A 24,463-nucleotide genomic window follows, 5' to 3' on the forward strand; every position below is an offset into this window, starting at 1 on the left:
AGAAAGACTTCTGCAAAGGAAATTAAACAGTTTTTTCAGCACGGCGACAGTGAGAAGCTCAAGATTTGATATTAGGACGGTTTTTGTTTAAAGTATTAATGATCCGGAAAAGAATAATGGTAGCAAAGTTTGCAGATGACTGAGAAAATTGTGAGAACTTCTTAGGGACCTAGCAAAGCTAGGTAAAAGGGCAGCATAATGGCAGATGGAATTCATTGTTGACAGGTGAACTTAATGCATATTGGAATTCATATAATTAATAGTAAGAATAATCTTGCTTATTTAGTCCACCCCCATTTTCATTGATGCAAATCATAGGGTATTTACCACTTACCATGTTGAAAGTATTTCACAGCTAGGATCAGTGCAAGGATGTTTCGCACCCTCCCCACCCTGCCCCCCAGCATGAGGCACTTCCCCCGCAGCAGCTCCCCACCCGCCCTTTGTCTTGAGGCGACCCTCTCCCATGGCAGCTCTCCCCCTCCTAAGCTGATTGGCACCGCAAGCCTGGGAGGCGGGAGAAGTGAAGCAGTGACGGCATGCTCAGGGAGGAGGCGGAGCAGGGGTGAGCTGGGGTGGGGTGTTCCCCTGTGTGCCTCCCCCTTACCTGCTTCAGGTGGCGCTCCCCATGCCCCCCTGTTCCAGATCCCTCCACCTAAATGCCGGCGACGACCAGGGCGGCCGAAGATCCAGCCGCCACAGTCGCTGCCGAAGAAAATGCCGCCCCCCAAATCCTAGCGCCCTAGGCAACCACCAAGGTCGCTTAATAGGTTGCACCAGCCCTGAGTACACCTCATTTTTAGTAATCGTTTTCTTGGTGTTAAGCCTAATTTTTCATTTGCTCAGTTTCACCCCATTCATGCTTCCTGTACCCTTTGAATCAGCACAAAGAATCTGAAACACATCTTCTCCCTCCTTTTTGGCTTACTATCATTTTCTTCTGAAAATAGTATAAATGTTTTGCTTAACATGTTCCACATTGATCTATTTCCCATTCAATAATACTTGAATAGCCACTGGAGTAGATTCTCCACCTTACTAGATCACTACTGTCCACTCAGCAGGTTTTCAGGAAGACGCCATATCTCTTCTAGCCAGTGTATTTGGTACAAATCAAAAGCCTGTGTGTATTCCAGACCCATCCTTCACTAAAACATTGTCCAAGATGAGAGAATAAAAACATTAGGAAATAGAAGAAAACTGTATAATCCATCAGACCTTTCTTTTAAAATCCAAGAAGTTTAAATGGACATACACAGCATATATAAGAAAAGATTTATTTTTCTTCCACAGCTTTAACATTGGAATAGAACAAAGATATCATAGAGGATCAAGTATAATATTGAAATGTGTACATTTATCACATCATCATAAGATATGGCTATAGCAAGTTATTACCATAATGGAATCAGTAGACTCATGGACCAAATCCTACCTTAAGATATACCCTTACAATCTCCTTGATTCCTACCAAATCAGTAATGTTCTTTAAAAATTCAAGCAGATTCACAAGGCACACTTTTTTTTTTTGAAGCCAAACTAAATTAGACAGTGCTTACTAAATATTCCATTTTAACTAGGTTCCTTTTTTATTAGCATTTCTAATATCTCCCCTCCTGGTGAAGTGAAGTAAGGTTACAGACTTGTATGCCTAGATTCTTCTATGTTATTTTACAGATAACTGGAACAAATTATTCACAATTCAGTCCTTTGGTGTGTTCCTCACACTGGAGAATTAATTAATATCTCTAAAGCTGTTACTCCTTTTGCACCTTGAGGTTTCGCATGCTACTCAGTCAACGTTTATTCACTTTTTGCCTATCTGCTCCAATGCTATGTCAAACCTTTCTAACATTTCTCCCTGCCCCATTGGTGAAACTTGACCATAGCCATTGGAGTCTTACCTTCTCATTTGTGAATAAAAAGGTAATTGATATCAACTTGTCTTCTACTGTAATCCTTAGTGATCATACTATCTTCTTGCCTGTTTGCCTGGGTCCTGTTAAATTTTAATGCTCAATTTTCTTCTCATGTCATGCATGTAATTCTCATCAATGGTTGTGTATGTGTGTGCATGCACTCACAGAACACTAAGGACAGAACATAAAGACCCTTTTATATTTAAATAATTAATTTCCCTCATTTAGCCATTTTTATTTCATGTATATATTGTACTTAGGAAAAATTGTATCTGTAGTATTTATTTACTCTCTCTTTTTTTTAGTTGGTCTGTATTGTTTGTCTCCCTTTCCTGGTATTTTCGTAGCCTTATAAATTGTTTTCCTTTTACCACTAATCGTGCAAATTTATCCACACGATGATAAATATATTTGAAAAATACCAAATGTGTTACTGACAATGGTACCAGGTAATTTTTTTTTACAATGTTCTTTCTCTGTGTTCTCGATGTTCATCTCCTATCTTTTGCTTTTCACCCTTTCTTCTGTTCTGCTTTGTATAGTATCACATTGAATATCATTTTTTTTTATATTTGATGTACATGTTATGCAGCAGAAGGAAATCCTTACCTAACCTGACTTCTTCTGTTGAATAATCTCCAGTCTGTATTTGAGTAATAAAATATCCCAGGGGTCGGCAACGTTTCAGAAGTGGTGTGCCGAGTCTTCATTTATTCACTCTAATTTAAGGTTTCACAGTCCAGTAATACATTAACATTTTTAGAAGGTTTCTTTCTATAAGTCTATAATATATATAACTAAACTAAGGTTGTGTGTAAAGTAAATAAGGTTTTTAAAATGTTTAAGAAGCTTCATTTAAAATTAAATTGAAATGCAGAGACCCCCGAACCAGTGATTAGGACCCAGGCAGTGTGAGTGCCACTGAAAATCAGCTCGCGTGCCACCTTTGGCACTCGTGCCATAGGTTGCCTACCCCTGAAATATCCTGTTACTTTTTTTGATTTCTTCACATTATGCAGCTGGTGGATACATGGGAAATGGTTATTACCTTTTGTTTTCTTTGGGCTGGTAAACCTCACCTGTGCAATGAACACGAAGGGCCAGAGGGAGCTCAGTTTCTATCAGCTGAGAATTTGGCCCTAAAAATGAAATGGGACATGTTAACCAGAACATTTGACAGTCTTGAAAAAAGCAGAGAGGTGACTGTTTTGGTTTCTTTTTCAGCTCATATTTTCATGCATTTAAAAAGTAATGTTTGAAATGACGTTCATGCTGTACAAACAGAGCTACAAGCAACATCACAAATCCACCATCGTCCCTCTTCAGAGAAAGTTAAAAATACTAAATTACTTGTTTGCTGTTTGTCACCGAACAACCATGTAAATCTTTACTGAAGCAGTGTCCATCAATAAAGGATTTAAGAAATAACACGTCTCCTTGTATGCATCCTCTCTCCTCCCATCACTGACCTCAGTGAGGTAAGATATATATCAAGATGAAATCAAACGAAGATAAATCAAAATAAATCAAGAGTCAGCGACTGGAGAAAGGAGGTTATTTCCTTTTATAAAAGTACATAAAACATTATGGTAGGAATGCTGCTGCTCGCTGACCCCTGACCGCAGTATTGCCTCTGCCATTGTTATTTCAGCTGTTGATTGAAAAGAGGGGGAGGGCAGAAGCTGTGAATGTGTGTGTAGTTAGTTTTCTTTTCACTGCAGAAAAAATGTGATACAGTACATTTGCATATTGCTCACTCTCTGTGAGGTCCATTATTTGTGTAATAAATTACTCTGTACTGTAAAGTCAGAAATTAATGTAAGTAATGTTTTCTTCTGAAGCTGCTCCAATCTCTGCTATAGTGATTTTTTTTATAATTTTACTCTAGTTATCAATACATTTTTACACCATGAAAAATAGCGCAGCAATAGGCAAACTGGGACCAAATGCCAATCACAAGATACGCTCATGATTGGAGTTAGCATAAATATTTCTTCTGGGTAAATATAACAATAATAAAAGAAGAAAAAACAGTTTGCTTAAATAGGTACTGAACAGCTTCTTCCAGAGTTAGTCATTTGTCCATAGAGGGGACTTCTTATGCCTTTGCAAGTCCACTTTTCTAGCAGCAGAGTGTTGGGATTTCTCCATTTTGCTGAAATAACAGTTTTTGAATTGTGGCATTTAATGTTGAAATCAGGGCCGGCTCCAGGCCACAGCGCACCAAGCTCGTGCTTTGGACGGCACACCGCGAGGGGACGCTCTGCCGGTTCCTGGGAGGGTGTCAGGTGGCTCCTGTGGACCTGCCGCAGGCGTGCCTGCAGAGGATCCGCTGGTCCCGCAGCTCCGATGGACCTCCCGCAGACACACCTGCGGCAGCTCCACTGGAGCCGCAGGACCATTGGACCCTCCGCAGGAACGCCTGTGGGAGGTCCACCGGAGCCATGGGACCAGCGAGTGGCACAGCACCCTCCGTGGCGTGCCGCCGTGCTTGGAGCGGCGAAATTGCTAGAACTGGCCTGGTTGAAATAATTAGTTACTTTCTTTTATAGTGATCTTGAACATCTTCCCGTATGTCTTACCCACAAAGCACTTATAAGTTGCTCTCTTATATGAGAATTGTTTTGTAACTTGCTTGCAAAAAAAAAATGGTATGTTCCCACCACGAGAGAGAGAAACTGTATGAACTACTTTATTTCAGTCACATGGGGAATTATTCATATAGTCTGTACAGAGCAAAATAAGCACAGTAAAGAATATAATATAGAGTAGTAAGATGACAAGTGCATTCTATGATTTGCTTGTATGCTTGAAGGCAATGCAATTTTAAAAACGTACTTTCAGTTATTGCCTTCGGTTTCTCTCCACCTTGAATGAAAGTATTCTTGTTGAAGGTCCATACTGATTTTCTTGATGTTGTTTTCTCCCCAAATGCCCTCTTCTGTTTCTGATTAATTCTCTTTCACCAATACTGCCTCCTTTCCGTTCCTGACAGTCCATCTTATAGAAGTCTTTCCCTTTGCAATGAAATTCTAAATTTACTTCTACTTTCCAGTCAGCTTTCAGTTACATGCACAATATAACATTTTTCAGTGTACTGTATGGATGGGCTTCTTGCTCTATTTTGCTTTGCAGTGCTCTTCGTTGTTGTCGATAAGTAGTTAAATACCATGTTGTTCATGAATGTGGACCTACATTAACTCCTATCAATTCCACTTTTACACTGTTTAAGCTCTATTCCGGGATATATATGCATCTGCCTCTCTACCAAAACACTATGATTCCCTCTTTTCTCCATGTTGGCTGGAGATGAGCAAATACCTTTGCTTACAATACAAACAAAACCATCCTTCACCCACATTGAACCTTAATTGAACATATTTTGGGTTCAAAGTTTGGCTTCTCTATTTTTAAATGCTTTTGTGCATCTTTGCACTTCCTGCATCAAGCTGGAAGCTGAATGGCTGACTGCTGTTTTCACAGTATTTTTGGTCAAACCCAACAGCAGGAAGTCCCAAGATTCTTGTAAAGGAGTCTTTCTTTTCTTGAGACGTCCTGCCCAATTTTTCAGTCTCAAGAGGCTTTGATAAGATTAAGATAACCATTGGGTGCTTTCCTGAAATGAACTACTAGATTTTTTGATACTATTGTCTACTTGCTCATTCTCCATGCAGACATAAATTCTTCACAATTCCTTTTTCCTTTAACACTACTGGTTCCTGGTTTGTTGCTATCAAACCAATATCCCCATTTGGTTTCATCAATACAGTATCTCAGAGTGCTCTAGGGCCCAACAATTTTAAGTCCTTTAAAACCACCTCTCAAGCCATGTATTTAGATATCTTGCCTATTCTACCCCACTTCTTTATGAAGAAGGCAAAAAAATAAGCTTCTGCATACTGTTTTTCCTTCACGATTCTTCAGTGTTGCTGTTTGTTCGGAACTATTAGCCTAATTCTGTCAACATTTCTAATCTACATTCATCAGTTACTTAAACAAAAAGTCTGTGAAGGCATGGTCCTTCATCAGAAGCCTACCACTGAGTCAAAAGCCCTCCCTCTGCTCTCTCATCATTCATGTCTTTTATAATCTTTGTCCTCATGAGCAGATGCTAGAGGCTTTTATGTATGTATTTGAGCTGTGATTCTCAACCAGGGATATGTGAACCCCTAGGGGTACGTGAAGGTCTTACAGGGGATACATCAACTCATCTAGATATTTGCCTAGTTTTACAACAGGCTACATATAAAGCACTAGCGAAGTCAATACAAACTAAAATGTCATACAGAAAATGACTTTTTTATACCACTCTATCTACAATACACTGAAATGTAAGTACAATATTTATATTCCAGTTGATTTATTTTATAATTATATGGTAGAAATGAGAAAGTCAACAATTATTTTCAGTCTGATTTTCTGATTTTATGTCTGATTTTCTAATACTGTGTGCAGATGTGGTCGCTCCATCTCCCAAAAGATATATTGGAATTGGAAAACATTCAGAAAAGGGCAGCAAAAAATTATTAAGGGTATAGAACGGCTTCCATATGAGGAGAGATTTTCAGCTTGGAAAAGAAACGACTAAGCGGGGATATGATAGAGGTCTATAAAATCATGACTGATGTGGAGAAAACAAATAAAGAAGTGTTATTTACTCCTTCTCATAACACAAGAACTAGGGCCCACCAAATGAAATTAATAGGCAGCAGGTTTAAAACAACAAACAAAAGAAGTATTTTTTTCACACAGTGCACCATCAACCTGTGGAACTCCTTGCCAGAGGATATTGTGAAGGCCAAAACTATAACAGGGTTCAAAAAAGAACTAGATAAATTCATGGAAGACAGGTCCATCAATGGCTATGAGCCAGAATGGGCATGGATGATGTCCCTAGCTCAGGGGTAGGCAAACTTTCTGGTCTGAGGGCCACATTTGAGTTCTGAAACTGTATGGAGGTCCAGTGTAGTGTATTAAATTGCTCCCCACAGGAATGTGCTACTTACAAAGCACCAGGACTGGCAGCTGTAAATAGTACACCATAAGTAGCACAATCCTGTGGGGAGCAATTTAATACAGTACACCTGTCAGCTCATGCAGCTCCACTGCCTGGCAAGAACTCGCAGCCCCGCCACCAGCGCTGGTGGCACAGCAAGCTGAGGCTGCAGGGGAGGGGCTTGGGGCTAGCCTCCCCAGCTGGGAGCTCAAGGGCTGGGCAGGACGGTCCCGCGGACCAGATGTGGCCTGCGGGCTATAGTTTGCCCACCTCTGTCCTAGCCTCCATTTGACAGAAGCTGGGAATGGGAGACGGGATGGATCACTTGATGATTACCTGTTCTGTTCGTTTCCTCTGGGGCACCTGGCATTGTCCACTGCCAGAGAAGACAGGATACTGGGCTAGATGAACCTTTGGTCTGACCCAGTATGGCCATTCTTATATAAGCATGTAGTTTTTAAGTGAGGTGAAAATTGGGGTATGCAAGACATATCAGACTCCTGAATGGGGTAAAGTAGTCTGGAAAGTTTGAGAGCCATTGTATTAGAGGAAAAACATGCAAAACAAAAAGTAAATTTTTAAATAATGCTAAATTGCCATGGGTCTAACTCTGCAACTTAGGGGAGGAACGGTGTAAGTAGAGGCACAGAGAGAAAAGCAGCCTTCATGTGGCTACTATCAATCTACTGTATATATGAGTGGCCATGTGGTGGGTCCTTTGCCCACCAATATACCAACAGGCATGGCAGAGGAAGTAATCTTTGTCAGGTATAGGGGCTCATTATCATAAAGTTCCCCTCCCCTTGGGAGCAATTTAGTGCTAGGTCTGGTCTTCAGACAATTTATGTATTTGCAGGGGGCTTAGAGTAAAAGTTAGGCCCTAATAAGTGGAGTGATTAAATTAGTGACTCAGCAAGGGCTGAGAAACTGAAAATCTTTTTTATATTTGTCTTCAACAAAAGCAATGAAGAATAGGAGTTTGGACGATTAAGGGATACTTTTGAGTGGCTGTGAAATGAAACCCCCAGTCAGAAGCAGAGTGTATACTTGTATGTGACTGTGTGTTCCCAACCAGGGTTGCACAAGTACACATCCTGGAGTTCTGTGATAGTCTACAGGAAGGTATTCCAGTGTTGGTTCTCTGGTTGATCAACTGATAGATTTCATCCATTGTCAGCAGGCCTTTCAGCTGCCTATCCCTTACCATCATCACTGGAAATAAACCATATTAAATTAGATTCTACTTATTCGAAAACCGTTGCCATTTTTTATCACTGTCATCTGTGCATTCTTCTGAGAGTAAATAAAGTTGACAGCAAGATGACAGATTAATTAGAACATTAGAACTTGTCTGAAATTGTTTCATTTACCATTTTTAGTCAGTACCCACTCTTCTCCCATTCCCCTTTTATGTTACCTATCAGCAGTCCGGTCACATACATTTTTTAAATAAACAGAAGAATGCAATTATAAACTTACAAACCTTTGGCAGGGGCAAACATACCTACAGAAACTATTTTAAACTCTCTTATAATTAGTACATTTCAAGTTGACAGTGCCACTTTGTTTATGTGGTTTCAGTAGTTTAAAGAGACAGTAGCTCCTTAATAAAAGAATTGTGATAATCACATAAGCAAATGTTTACTCAGTGTTCCTATAGAATAACACTTTTGACAACATTTAGTTTTTCCCAAGAAAAGAACCAGAAGGACTAATTTGTAAGGTCCATGACTTGGTGATAAGTATTGATTGATGTGTTGTTCAATTCAGCTAATTATTTTTAAAAGGAGGTACAATCCATTGCAGTGTGATGTCCAGGTCACAAAGCATTACTATGACTCTTGGCTCTAATTAGCCTCTGTATGAGCAGTCTTGGCAGCAGAAGGTGAGGAGGTTTAACAATCCTAGCACTGGTTTCTTCAGGATAAGGTTGAGGCATATTCAAAGTCTGATCCAAACCTCATTGATATGTATGGGGTTTGAATCAAGCCCTTATATAATAACTGGCTCTGGCTCTTCCTTTAGTTTACCTGGTTGGGGGATAAATAAAGGTATTCAGGCTCAAAAACAGCTGCTCCATTAACCTTCACTTGGAAGTCTTTAACTGTCCCTTCAAATTCAGAGCCTTCATGAGCGTCCTTTTTTCTTTTCCTTTTTATCAGCTTGATTTTAGATGTTTTCTACAACTGCAAAAATTGTGACAAATAGTTTTTTAATTCTCTAGAAGTCTGTCAATATTGTCTTTAATTTATGTTTTTAAATGGTGGTTACTATTGTAAAATAATGTTTTATGGTCAGTATGTTATCATTAGTAGCCATTACATTCAAGACCTATTAAAATAAGTAAACCTAGGAGAAAAGATAAAGAAACCAAGAAAGGAAGGATAGCCACATCAGCACTGAGCAACAGACAAGAGGAACTAAACTTCTGCATATCATTATAAATATAAAAAAGTCAAAGCAGAGACCACATCTCAGATTTGTAATATTTATATAATAAAATAAAATCAAACATGAACTGTTGGATGATTGCTTAGAAAATACCAGTTCATGCAACCAAAACAAAGACAAATGGTGAAATACTGGGTAGCTGAAAAATTCCTCATGTACACTTAGAAAATATGAGCATTATGGTAATTAGAAATGTCTTTTGACATTGCATAAGTTCATTTCAGTACATGAATCCTATATGCTCTCCATACAGACCCTCGCTACATTTCCACACAGTTGTTTCAATAGCTCAACACAAGCTGAAGGAAGTTTAAGTAGAATTATTTTGGGGAGGTCAAGTAATCAGCTGTTAGTAAGACAGGCGATGTTATGTTATGTGTTCTTTGTAAGACAGTATTTAACAGAAGGAATATTTGTTCAGGTAGACAAAGGGTTAAAAGTAAGGGTAAAATGTGTTTATAACTGACTAGACGCTTTTATGTTCAGTTGTTTTAGTAAATAGTTATTACTAGCTTGTCTTTTTGCATAATTAAATGGATTTACTTGGAATTTATGAACTGGTAAATCTATTTCTAATAAATATTTACTGAGATTCATGTTCAAGCTTGTGACATTTTGCCAAACAGGCTGCATACCTCAAATCTGGCTAACTCTCAGAAATACTCAATTCACAAATTGCCATTTTTCTGTCACCTCCCAACTCCTCAGCTTCTCCATCATCATTTTATTTGCTCTACAGAAAGAAGCAGCATAGAGAGATGACTGCTTGAGGAGATAACTCAGCCTCATCGGGGCTCCTAAGCCAGCCAAAAGTGGAATTCAATTCCTGTAGGGGCTTAGGAAATCTGCACTGCAGATACATTCTGTTCATGTGAAGCTCCTAATGTTTGTGGGAGCAAAGCTCCGTTCTTTCAGTGCTGACAAGTTCTGGATAGCAGATGTCTTCCTCTGTAACACAGATCCTAAGTCATGCAAGAGTGTGGCTCTCCACTGATGGGGCTTTACAGTACCAGCCCACTTAATCTATTTTGTCCTCATCCTTCTTGATCTGCCTGCTGCCTTTAACAGTGTTGATCCCTCTCTCATTCTATTTTATCATGTTTCATGGCATATGTTACTCTACTTTCCTACTTCTCTTCCAGCCTTCCTATGCATTCCTTCACTATTTCCTTTAATGGCTTTCCCCCCTAGTTTTTGATATCCCTCTGTGTTCTGTTCCCAGTCCTCCTCATTTTCTGTCTTTCTTTTCTCCATAGCTTCCAACTTTATGCTGTTTTCCAAATCAGCTTCTCTGTCTCCAGCATCTCCTGTTTCATCCAGTCTTGCATCTACAGCTGTCTTTCCAACATGTCATCTTGGACATTCAGTCACCATCTGCAACTCATCCCCCTCTCCCCCAAAACTGAATCTCTCCTATTTCTTTCTAACCCTCTCTTCTCTGATTTTTTCTTTATCACCATTAACAGGTTCATAATCTTGATATAGTCTTTGACTCTTCACTGTGCTCTGTCCCCTATATCTAGTATCTTCGCTGTATATCTCTAAGATCGTTCCTTTGCTCAGTGCTTCCATTGCCAAAATCCTTATCCTCAACGTGGATCATTTCTCTTCTTGCTAGATGACTAGGGAAGAATAATATTGCTCGAGCATGCAGTGATCTAATCAGGAAGGCCAAAACACAATCAGTGTTGCAGCTAGCAAGGGAGGTGAAGGGTAACAAGAAGAGTTTCTACATGTATGTTAGCAACAAGAAGAAGGTCAGGGAAAGGTGGAACCCTTACTGAATGGGGGAGGCAACCTAGTGACAGATGATGTGGAAAAAGCTGAAGTACCCAATGCTTTTTTTGCCTTGGTCTTCACAGACCAGGTCAACTTCCAGATTGCTGCTCTGGGCAGCACAGTATGGAGAGGAGGTGAGCAGCCCTTAGTAGTGAAAGAACAGGTTAAGGACTATTTGGAAAAGCATGACATGCACAAATCTATGGGTCCAAACGCAATGCATCTGAGGGTTCTGAGGGAGTTGGCTGATGTGATTGCAGAACCATTGGCCATTGTCTTTGAAAACTCATGGTGATTGGGGGAAATCTCTAACGATTGGAAAAAGGCAAATATAATGCCTATCTTTAAAAAAAGGTAAGAAGGAGCATTTGGGGAGCTACAGACTACAGCCTCACCTCAGTCTCTGGAAAAGTCATGGAGCAGGTCCTCAAGGAATCCATTTCGAAGCACTTGGAGAAGAGGATAAACAGGAAGTGTTTAGCACATATAAAATGTTGAATTATTGTCTGTCTTTACTCCTCTCGTCATTTCCTTTTCTCACTCTTGGCTTTGCGCTTTCCATCATGTTATGTCTGGATCAGTTGTGGTGTCTTCTCAGCTGACCATTCTGTATCTCTAAATCTCCACCTCTTCATGAAAGCATCTTGAAGTCTTTTCAGCAAAATGGGGATTTAATAATCCCCTCACACTCAGGGCTGCACAAAGGATTCAGGGGGCCTGGGGTCTTCCTGCCGCTGAACTGCCACCCAAGACGCAGCACTTCGGCAGCGGTTCCTGGAGCAGAAGGACCCTTTGCCGCCGAAGACCCAGAGCAGAAGAAGCTCCATGGGCCTGGGCCCCGCAAGAGTTTTCCGGGGCCCCTGGAGCGAGTGAAGGACCCCGCTCCAGGGGCCCTGAAATTGCCCCACTTGCCCCCCCTGGGAAGCCCTGCTCACACTGCAGCTTCTGACCAGTTGGCATCTGTTTTGCCATGTGTCTGGTTGTATCTTGTAGACTCTGTGATGGGAACTATATTTGTAAATGTTCTTAACCTTTTATGGTGTTTGTATGGACATTTTGTAATAATTAATAATACCATAAACAGAACTGATTATTCCCCTCAAATATCTGCATAGTAGGTATGCCAGGGAACTCAACTTATCTGTAAGAAGTTGGGGAAAATATTTTACAAGAAGCTAAAGAGGAATGTGGTAATGAAACTATAGCAGTCCTTCCCTGTTCTCTAAAATATTGCAGTCCAGTGGAAAAGGTCACCAGACCAACAGACAGGAGTCTATTTCTGAGTTATTATTATTCCTGTGTGAGCTTGGGCTAGTCACTTTGGATTCAATCTATGAAGGGATTTAGTCACTGGAGCACCTAACTTTTAGGCACTCTATCATCCAGTGGAATCCTCAATCTTGAGTTAAGTACTAGGTTCCATAGACAATGCATAGGGAGAATTTTGAACCTAAGAATGGGAATCACAAAAGCCAGCAAGCTGAACAGAGAGCCGCCTAAACTAGTCAGAAGGAAATGCTGAGAAGAAGGGTATAGCTTAATTCTTGCCCCTCAAAGGTATGTAAGTGCCTAACTCCAGGCCAGAGGGAGGCACTATGTCTACTCAGGATTCAAAGATGTTAACCTGATCCTAGAGGTAGGTACCTAGTCCAGGTCAGGACTTCCTCATAAAAAGTGTTTTTGTGTGAGAGAGAGAGAGAGAGAGAGAGAGAGAATTGCCCTCTCCCCGAGCCCATTATAGTCAATAGAATGGTTGTTAGGGCACTCTCTTGGGAGGAGGGAGACCTGCAATCAAGTCCTTGCTCAAAAGAGTGGTGATTCAAACATGGATCTCCCACATCGCAGGTAAATGCACTAACCACTGAGCTATTGGGTACAATGAAGATGGTGACCATCATTGATCTGCTCATCCCAGCTGCCTTTTGTGCAGGTTAGGTGTGCTCTGAGAATGAGTTCATGAATCCTGCCAGTGCTAAGATGTAAGATAGGGTGCCAAGCAGCTCAGTGGCTTTAGTGCTTAAGCACTTTTGCTCATGACCACAGGTAGAAGCATAGGGACTTTAGGGGGAAGCTGCGTGAGTGTTCTGAGAAGCAGAATGGCACCTAAATGTTGGACTCAAGTGCCTAAAGTGTCAGGTGCCCAAGTCCCATTGTGGATTTAGCTCTTCCTCTCTCTGTGTCTCAGTTCCTCCATTTGTAAAATGGGGATAGTGAATCATATCTTCTCTGTAAAGTTTTTTGAAAAACACTATATGTATGATCAGTACATTTGAAGTTTTCTTTCCAAGGGAGTTGAGACAGTAATAAATGCTGAGTGAAGTAATTTCATCTGAGCTTCAACACATTTTAATAAATAGATTTTTTAAAAAATCTGCAGATCCACTGACTTTTGCCAACTTTTGTATGCTGTGCATGCCCTTGGGCCACTTGAGCTGTGGAGAAGGATGGTTATAAACAAATCTTTGGAATACAAGTGTTTCAATACTGCAGGAGAGTGGCAGTGCTTGCTTATATCCTTTAATATTAAGACCAAAAGCCTAACTTAATGGAAGAAAATATGTGCTTATAGTAAATTTTGCATTTTAAAATATTTTTAATGGGATAATCTTTAAGTTTATTCAGTCATTCACGTTTTTGTTTTTTGTTTTTGATAACTTCATGCTTACTTTGTTAATTACTGAATGTGTCATATACATTTTTTAAAAGATTGTGTCCTACAAATACTGAATGATTTAATTATTTAATTCTTACAGTTCTTGTTGATTCTTCTAAACTAATTTTGTGATGGCACGTTTCCTAAGCATTTTTCAGCATTTAATCATATTTTCCTTTTCTTTTCAGCTTCTTAATTAAATGAATTCAAGTGGGATACGCATAAGGCTAATGTTTACTATGAAGATAAGCAATTACTAATATTATCTGCTCACCTGTGTTACATTTATTCAAGATTCCTGTGTTGATTCATCTGTGTTTTTTTGTGTGTGTGTGTGTGTGTGTGTGTGTGTGTGTGTGTGTGTGTGTGTGTGTGTGTGTGTGTGTGTGAGATAAGTTACAGTATTCTTGTAGAGAAAATAATTTGTTTTTATACCTTACATAAAGAATGCTTCATTTAATTTATAGGAATCTATATATTAAATGTTAAACATCTTAATGGAAAATGTGGCATAATGTTGTGGATACAGTACATTCAGTGGTGCAAAATTTAAAGAATGTTAATTATAATGTGTCTTGTAGTTGTATTGCCACCTTGTTGACAATTTATTAAAAAACCAAATGGAGATGACTGGAGTCTTTTTTGGTAAAGTGTTATAAAGTTGTCCTGAGATGCACTTTAGAATTCCCCCCCCAAAAACAAACAAACAAACAAACAAAAATCTGCTATTGTAGAATCATACGTGAAGTTAAAACTGTTATTTGATCACAGACCATATTATCATTTATTAATATCACTTGGACAATAAAGAAAATAAATGTTGTACAAGCTTCTAAATTGTGTAGGCTTTTTTTTTTAACCCCCTCATGCATTGAAATCTCTAATAGACACTATTCCTGGAACTGGTTTACTCAAGAACGGCAAGGATTTTGACCAAAAGGTTAAGAGTGATTGTACACGTATTCAGTTCAGATAGAAGGATCAAACCATTGGAAGACTACCAGTAAATCTCAGTAGTCACTACACTTACGGTCCTCTTCCATGTGACAGAAACAAAAGGCCCTAAACCTCCAAATGTTACAGTCATAATCGATTAGGCTTCAGAGCAAATAGCCTGTCAGTCAATTTCTGATAGACAATAGTCCCTGGTCACCTCAGTCATATGAGTCCTGAGCACTGTAAAGTAAGGCTCCAGATTTTGATCAATAGAGATGTCCTAGTTAGTGATAATGCTTTCTAGATCAACAGCCTTGAGGAGATGATGTTGCAGGACTTTCAAATTTTCTTGCCATAGAAAGCTGTCAAATTAATCCCACAGTGTGAAAGAGGAAAGATTTTTATTCTAGGTCTATCCTGATGTCTTAAAATGAAGAAAGTTCCTCCTAGAGTGGAGATCTTACTTCCTATCTTGTGAAAGTTTAAACTGTGTCTCTAGTAACAATCATCCTGTGTTCTGGCACAGTGGTGTTCAGCCTTTTCCATGTGGAAACTCTCTTCCCACATAACTAGGCCTCTCCTCCCCTTTAGCAATGTGGGAATGGTTGTGGGGGTCACAACCCTGTGACACCTGTTCACACTCCTCCCCAGATTGAGAATCCCAGTTCTTGAGGAATGTGCTGTGGACCTTAGACAAATCTGGTGATAGGGATGTATACCCATATCCTTGTATCTCAGACTTCTGACACAGGTACAGAACTGACAACTTCAGATGTCACCTGTATAGCTGCTATCTGAGTCATGTCTTTACAAAATGCTTGCAGACCATTGTAGCTTGTTTGCAAAGGATGGAAGTGCATCTTCACCGTTGTACAGATAATAAAACAGCACCTGGAAAAGGATCAAAAGATGTGCTTGTGCTGTCAGTGGAGTGCCATATAGTTATTTTAGGCCCTAATCCTGCAAATACTCATACACATGCTTTAATATTACATATATGAACAGTACTGTTGTATTCAGTGTCTCTGAACCTCATTTACTTGAAGATCCCTTATGCTGCTCTGCGTCTTAAAGTGAGTGTAAGTTACATTGTTGCAACTTTAAAACCTCTTTTAAAACCTGTAAGGTGAGTATAAAGAGACTACCAAATCAGTATGTAGAGGGTTTTTTACACCCACTTGGGGATTTCAATAACTCGGTCCTGGGATAGGGGTTGTTATAAAATTGGATGGGTGGGGTTCTGTGGCCTGCCTTGTGCAGGAGGTCAGACTAGATGATCAGATTGGTCCCTTCTGACCTATGAGTCTATAAGTGTAAATGATTGCACCACAAGGTGTAAGGCAGTGGAGAATCATGGCCTACCTTTTTAAGATTAAGGTGGTGCTAGAGATGCATCCTAAATTCCTTCCAAAGTTTGTGTTAGAATTCTATTTTTCCTATGCTATCATGCCCGATCTATGCCGCAATATGAAATAGACCTGTACTTCTAAGTCTGTAGTATGGGAAATGTGAGATGCAGAGAGAAAAGCCAGATCCCAAACAGCATACTGCTCTATAACAAAATATTGCATTTTTTCTTAAATTTCTTTTAAAAATTTCCATCAAATTGCCATTCACAGATACTGCTACTGAGTTACACCTGCACAGGAACCTAGTTTTTGCTTAGATGACTTCACCCTTGCTAAATTTTAGTCTATACCTTTTGGCCTTGGCACTAGAAACCAACTTTGAGTTGTGGGGTTACTTTCCTTTTGTTTCTGCCAATCAACTCTCTGTGTTTCTCTGTTATGTCTCATGAGTCCCCTTCCCACTGTTCTTCCTTTTTCTGTTGTTGTCAGACTGCTAATATAATATACTCATTTAACCTGCTCTGGAAATAAGCAGGACACCAGTCACCTGTAAAGAGATGAGATGAGAAAGCATAACTAGAAAAAAAATATTCAAGCTAACATTTGACTTTCTCTATCCACTACAATAGGTGACTGTAATACTTAATAGCTGCCACCATGTGGTACTGTATAAAGCTATAAATCAGCCACCACGATGCCCACTCAAATAATTCAAGGTGGTTTCTCTCAGCACTGTGTTGTTTGTTTCCCCTGTGCCCTGATTCTAAAAGAAACCTAAAAACACTGGAAATGATTTACTCTCCTAAGGTAAGAGACTGGTGAGCCTTGTATTCTGTAGCGTAACTGATAAGAGCATAGACTGGACAAGTTTGTAGTATGCATACTCCAGCAGGTCTCCTTCCTTTACCTAGAGAGCATACTTGCTTGTAGCCAGTATATCGTTCCTGCACCTCTTGAAATGCTGGCTTCTTATTCTATGGAAACTAATCTTTCATTCAAAACAAAACACCATTTTAGTTTCTAGGGCACAGGTTTTTAAAGCTATTTAGTCATTGTTGTGCTAAGTATTGCAATGCTGAACTGATTTAGGAGCCTAAATCTCTTTTTCAAAAGTGGCATAGACACTTTGGGCTGGATTCACAAAAGAAATTAGGCCTCTAGATGTCACTTTAGGCACCTGAATTGTGGAATCAGGCCCCACTGGGAATCATAAACCCCCTACTGAACTGCTGCCGAGTACTGTAGATGCTTAAACTCTTTCAGTGCCCAAACCTTTGTACTCAAATTCCCCAGGTACCTAGGCCTCTGCCTGTAGACATGTGCACTGCAACCCCACACCAGGTGTCTGGAGGCCTAAGCTCCAGAGCAATGCACAAACTGGGGAAAGATAGGTGTTCCTCCCCTAACTCAGGAGAGGAGTTGCTCAGCACTCACCCATTGGATTGGGCCCCTATAGGTGAGCTTACACAAAATGGCTTGGGGGAGTATGACCTCCTTTTTAGCCTAGTGGTTAGAGTAGTCAGCTGGGATGGGAGAAACACCCCAGTTCAAGTCTCCCCTCCATCTGGGAAGAAGGGATTTGAACACGTATCTCTATCTGGGATTCTGGGATGCATTAACAGGTGTGTTGTAAACAAGACATGAGTAGTCATTCTTCCGCTCTACTCTGCGCTGGTTAGGCCTCAACTGGAGTATTGTGTCCAGTTCTGGGCACCGCATTTCAAGAAAGATGTGGAGAAATTGGAGAGGGTCCAGAGAAGAGCAACAAGAATGATTAAAGGTCTTGAGAACATGACCTATGAAGGAAGGCTGAAAGAATTGGGTTTATTTAGTTTGGAAAAGAGAAGACAGAGAGGGGACATGATAGCAGTTTTCAGGTATCTAAAAGGGTATCATCAGGAGGAGGGAGAAAACTTGTTCACCTTAGCCTCTAATGATAGAACAAGAAGCAATGGGCTTAAACTGCAGCAAGGGAGATTTAGGTTGGACATTAGGAAAAAGTTCCTAACTGTCAGGGTAGTTAAACACTGGAATAAGTTGCCTAGGGAGGTTGTGGAATCTCCATCTCTGGAGATATTTAAGAGTAGGTTAGATAAATGTCTATCAGGGATGGTCTAGACAGTATTTGGTCCTGCCAGGAGGGCAGGGGACTGGACTCGATGACCTCTCGAGGTCCCTTCCAGTCCTAGAGTCTATGAATCTATGAAAAAAATCTCAGGGAAGTGCAGTAGCCACTTGGCTATGGGATATTCTGTTGAAGCTGTTCCACTGTGGCTAAATAATTTTAAAAAGTTATTGGAACAGGAAGACAGGATTCTGGGTCTCCCACATCTCAGCGGAGTCCTCTAACCACCAGGCTACCAAGTCATTCTCATAAGTGTGCTTTCTCTGGCCCAGTGATTCTTTCTCAACCAGAGGGTTCAACTAGGAGTCTGCTACATCCGAGGTGAGTTCCCTTGTACTCACAGGGCTACAAGTTATGGGGGAGGTCATGCTCACCCAGCTTCCGGTAAAAGGAACATAGGTGTCTAACCTCAATAAAGGATTTCCAGCTGAGAATCTCAAGCAAAGGCAGGCACCTCCCTTCAGCCCAGATTTAGGCACATATGTCAGTGAGAGAGGGCAGGGCTTAGAATAACCCCTCATCTTGGCCTCTCCCATTGGCATGCTTTGGTGGGGAGCAACCTGGCATACTGGCTTTTGTGAATCCCATTCTGAAGCATCTGTCTCTCCCCATTTATTGTATAGGGAGGCTGGGCACAAAACTCAGGCTTTGTGAATCCCATTGACTTTCAAGGTGCCTAAAAGTTGGATGTGATGCTCAGCCTTGCCATACCTAAGTTTCTCTGTGAGTCTAGCCCTTAGGAATCTAAACCCCATTAACTCTTGAGACCTGAAGAAGAGCTCTGTGTAGCTCAAAAGCCAACAAGAGCTGGTCTAATAATAGATATTATCTCACCCACCTAATATCCTGGGACCAACATAGCTAAAACAACACTGCAAATTGACTGTCAATCAGATTTTGACTTCTAAATAACTAAATCCCTTTTGAAAATGAAATTTAGGCTCTTCAAACAGTTAACTGTCGCAATGCTCAGCACAACGTTTACATATCTTTGATGATCTGAGAGACAGGATAGGTGAGGGAGTAGCTTTTATCAGAGCAACTTCTGTTGGCAGGGTTGGTTCGGGCCCCGGTGAAAAATCTTTTTGGGGCCTCCCAGCAAGGGCAGACCAGCTAAACAGGGTGGGGAAGCTGGGACCTGGGCCCCCTTCCGGATCACTGGGCCTCGGTAATTTGTACTGGCTTCCGCCCCACACCCTCGGCCTTATCTATTGGAGGAAGATACAAGCTCTTCTTAAGGTCTGGAAAAGGTAACAAGAATGTCTGAGCTAAATACAAAGTGGGACAGTTTAAACATAAGAGTTTCACACATGCTGTGGGAGACAACTTTAAATGAAGGGGATAATTAAGATTAGCAGGCAGTAGGGTGTGTTACAAATTATTATAATGAACCATAAAACAAGTTTCTCTAGTAAGCCCATGATCTTTAATGTCCATCAGAGTTACTAATTTAAGTTCCCAAGCTCCTGTCTTGAAGGTGTTGTGCAAGTTTCCTTTGAGGAGAGGGACTAAGAGTCTGATATGGAATGATTGCTCTGTGAAAAGATTTTACCCAGAGAGAGAGCGTATTTTTGTCTTTTATCAATTTTCTGTTTGTGTTCATTTGAAAGTATAGTGATTGTCTGGTTTCACACACACACATAGTTGTGGTCAGGGCATCTGATGTACTGGATGAGCACACCACATGTAGTCGGCATGTAAATGTCTGGCCCTACATGTTATGGTTGTTGAGATACACTGGACTCACATTTTTGAGGCTGGATGATACAGTGATGTCTCTTTGCATCTGCAGAATTTGAAACAGTAAATAGAGCGGTGTGAGCTACTCTATTCACTGCAGAGAGGCTAATTCAGAAGCCTAGTGATGATAAATACTTTAAACATCAACACTTATTTCAGTGCTCAGCAAAGTATGCAGGAAAAGAAAAGGAGAATCACTTTATGTAAATCTGCACAATCAATGGTGAAGGACAGGTTATTTTGGCAGCCCAAGAGCATAAGCTTGTGAGATGCCAACACTCTTCTCCATCCCACTTCCAGGTCAAGGAAAAGTCAAACAGAAGATGGCTAATACAGCTCATTAGGGCATGCGGCCTTCAAAAAGGGACCAAAGAAACATAGTTGGACGTATAAGTCTTACTGATGGGAAACCAAGCATGAGGAGCCCAGTGGAACCTATGGGTGTATTTAGACACAGATGAGGGGGAACCAAGCAGTGAGAGCATGTAAGACAATGTCTTAAATGTCTGCACAATCTACTGTGAGCCGTATGTCTTGTGGGTACAGTTTACTTTGTGGGTGGAGGTTGGAAGAATACCACCACCTATTTATTTCCACTATGACTCCTGCCTGCTTGCCATAAGAAATTAAATAGCAAGACATTTTGCTCATGATTAACACCATCGCTACTATGTTGGGCTTCTCTTAGCCACTGGAAAAAAAAATACGCCTATTTTAAACTGATAGAATATTATTCTTTCAATATCATCTATTTAAGTAAATAACAGGAGAGGGACTAAAGTAATTTTTTTTGGTGACCTACCTGGAAAAGCTCTAACACTCTATTCCTGTTCCATTTTATGAAATGCCACTGTTGTAACTGGAATGACTGCAGTCTCTGCCACCATGACCACAGAGTTCGTAAGAGTTCTGAGATTTTTTAGTTACTCTTATACCTGAGGCTCCAGTCAAAAGCCTCAGATTGAGCAGGTGTGCTGGAAAGCCAAGTAGTAAATAGGTCATGCTGATCTTGAAGTCAATTGGGCTATTCAAGTGCTTAAAGTTTAAGCAAATGTTTAAGTGTTTGCAGACTAATGGATGGATTTTTAAAGGTATTGAGGTGCCTAAAGATGGAGATAGGCAACTTGTGAGATTTTTAAAAGTACCTATCGGCATCTTTAGTTACCTGAATTCCTTTAAAAATCCAGCCATCGGTGCCCAAATGTGTGAATGGTTCTGTTGTTGCCTCCTTTTGGCAAGTCTGCAATTTCACACTCATGAGATGCATTTCCAAGGAAAATTGTTTTCTACAGAGTTTTGTTTCAAGTTAGTTCCTGCCAAAGAAATTTGCAAGACAACCACATGACATTTAAAATACAGTTTTCCTAGCATTATTACTTGGACTTGGCCTTTTATTAAGAGTTCAGGTTGGCTTCGATGGATTTCATGGGAGTTCCAGATGGTTGCAGATGTCTGTCCAGAGTCAGTTGCAGAATCAGGGCCTTTGTCATTCCAAAATTTAAAATATACCAAATTTCTATCCTGCAGTATGTCGGTGGCTTTTGGAATAGTTTTTCACCATCATTTTTTATAAAGACATTCCTGTAGTTTTTGAATTTCCATGAGTGGTGATCTTTCAAGACTGGCCCCATTAGAGAAAAGAAACTGAGTTGTCTGTAATTCTTCATCTCTAAGAATGAAAGTTTATTAGCCTATACTTCTTGCCCATCCAATTCACTGAGATCTGAGGTTGGGTTTGGTTTTTTAGCAATGTATGTTTTCCACCTTAAAGGAAATAGTTTTTCTCTATAGCAAAGAAACTGATAGTTGGAAGCAGTAGGGTTTGCAATGGTTCTGCAACAGGGGCAGGCTGTAGGCTCTGCCAACAAATTTAAAATTGTGAGCTCTCGGAGTTCCTGCCAGTATCGCAGTAAGATCACAGCCCCAAGAGAGGTGATTTATTACAACTGACACCTTCAGAAAAGAATTGCATGTAGGTAATTCTCCTTTTAGCTTCCCATTTTTCAGGGGGATGGAATCAGGTGGGGTGGGATGGTGGGATATCTATACAGGCTCAGAAGTGATTGTGGTTTCCCTGGGAAGAATTAGATACAACAAATTATTATCCACAGGAAAAAAGTTAATTATTTCGCAGTCTTTTGCCTTCCTTGATCATTATGAGATAAATTAGAACCAATATCCAGAGGTAAACAAGCTTTCAAAGAGTGGTTTTAGTTTGTGGCTGCCTATGCTGAAAATTAAGTCCATGTCCTCACTTTACCCCTGACTGGTCAGTTGAACAATTCAAAATAAGTTGTTAATATTTCAAAGGGAGGTTGGGTCATTACAGTCTCTTTCTGCCCTTTCTTTGTGCATTGCTGCAAATGTATTTAAAATAGTTTTAATATTTTCAAAATGATTGTACTACACTTATTCTCTTCAACTTTTATGTGTGTTTGTGTGTGAACGTGTATATAATATATATATATATATGTAAATGTAAAGTGTGTGTGTACATGTGTATGCACGTGCATATATATACTATATAACATAGTATAAAAATAAAACATGAGGGTTTTTTTTTCTGGTTAGTAACTTTAATAATTACTAGAGACTGTCTGTTCTCAAGGTGCTGTTGCTCAGATCACCTGAAATAAATAGGGAACATTTCTCTGCTCCACGTTGCCTTTTGCATCTTCCCCTTTCATTTGAAAATAGATTTCAAAATGTACAACAGTAATGAGGAAGTTTCTCAGAAGTTCACAATCTGAAAAACTTTATTAGGATTTTGTTTTAGGGATCTTGCTCTAGAGAGGGGGGAATAGCCTTTAGTTAATTCATTAATGGGGAGAGCTTCAGGCAATAGCTGAATGGAATAGCAAAAATTCAGTCTGGTTATAGTATATGCATTCTGTAATCTATCTATAAATATTTTTGTTTCCCTTCCTGTAGCATTTGTCTCCAAAAAAAAAATCATGCCCTAAACTGTATGATATTTACTCACAGGGAAGCTTTATGGTTGGCAGTTTATAGTACTAGCCAGTACTCCAAGCTCTGCAAAGTATAGTATTAATATATATTTGCAGTTCAGGGTCTGAGTCCATTTTCACTCAGTGGGGGAGATAAAACATTTTTAGTCTTGTCAGAGAATGTTTGCACGATTGCCAGAGCTAATGGAGGGTTTCTTCAGCATTAGCGATAGCTGATGAAGAACAGCTGCTTGCATTTTCTTCACTGTGATGATTGTAGTTAAATAGCCACATAATTAACTCAAGAGTGTTGTCTGCTACCCCTTTTTTTGGATGCAGAATAACACCCTCTGCCAATGATATTTCATTATAAAAGCATAATGAGTTTGTTGGATTAGATCTCTTAGTGATTCCAGCAGCTGACACATTTTCTTTGCCATTATGTGATCTTCCCTCAAGGCATGCAGTAAGAGAGTGGAACAGTTCAGGGTGAGTTATTACACATCAATGACACACGCTGGCAAAAATTTCAGAGGGAGGGAGTGAGTGGCAAGAAGACCTGGTTATTGTTATTTATTATTAAGTCAGGAATGCCAGAAGCATACAGGTTAGGTGCCTTGGTGTGGGTAAATGTATAGAGATTGTTACGGTTGTTTTTCTTTGAGCTGATAGTCCTGGAAGATCTATTGGGGACTACCATTAAGAATATGTTATTGAGTTAGCTCTGGCTAGAGTCATTTTCCCCTCCCCCAGGTATATGTACACACATACATATGTGCACATATAAATACACACACACACACAAATCCTGGCTTTTCAATGACTCTCATCCTTCAGCACAGTTCAGTTGCTGCGGTAATTGGGCCCTCTGGTGAAGTCACAAAAGTCCACTGCTTTGAGGGTATTTGGGGTCCAAAGAAAGCACTAAATTTCCATCTCTGACCTATGTCAGGCATACAATAGCCTTTGGCCCTTCTCTTCGCAGGCTCAACTTCCAGTCCCCTTGGGCTCCAGTTAGTCCTTTCTTCTTCCCCTTAACAGCAGGACATAACTGCAATCTCTATTAGGGTTCCTGGCCCTGTTTAATAATGGGGCTGTCTGTCCTCCATAGCCACAACCTGTGCTGGTTCTCCTTCCCAAGGCCTCTCCTTATACTAGCTGTCCTCCTTCCTGGCTCACACTTCTTTACCTTTTGGACAGGGCTTCAGAGCCTTCCATCCTGGGGCTGAGGCTGTGCTGTAATCCTTACCAGTTTCTCTAGCTCAACCTTGCTAGGGTTCAGGTTCTGCTCCAGGGAGTCTCCCTCCAAGTCTCTCCAGACTCTAAGCTCCTCCCAATGATCTCCACAGTCTTTTCACCTGCTGAGTCTTTTCATCATCTGAGTAAAATGTCTGCTCCCCATTCCCAGCTTGACAGCTGATCTTTCCATGGAACACCTATCCTCAAAGGGGCATGTCTTGGCTGACCCAGGGCCCACTTGCCTTGCAGAGGACAAACCACCCAACATGCATAATGCCAATCCACATAAGAAAGGGAACAAAAAATTAAATCTCATTACCGTATATAG

At 40.3% G+C, this 24,463-nt stretch overlaps 1 protein-coding gene across 1 annotated transcript in view; it reads left to right on the top strand.

Moving 5' to 3' along the window:
• The window catches only part of TUSC3 (tumor suppressor candidate 3), a 285,011-nt gene extending 270,860 nt beyond the window's left edge, over positions 1 to 14,151 (top strand). Inside the window, 1 exon segment of the mRNA XM_030565064.1 lies at positions 13,987 to 14,151. Coding sequence (XP_030420924.1) covers positions 13,987 to 14,002 — 16 coding nt within the window. The 3' untranslated portion in view covers positions 14,003 to 14,151.
• Positions 14,152 to 24,463: the final 10,312 nt, after the last annotated feature.

The sequence above is a fragment of the Gopherus evgoodei genome, chromosome 5 (genome assembly GCF_007399415.2).
Source record: "Gopherus evgoodei ecotype Sinaloan lineage chromosome 5, rGopEvg1_v1.p, whole genome shotgun sequence".
NCBI lineage: Eukaryota > Metazoa > Chordata > Testudines > Testudinidae > Gopherus > Gopherus evgoodei.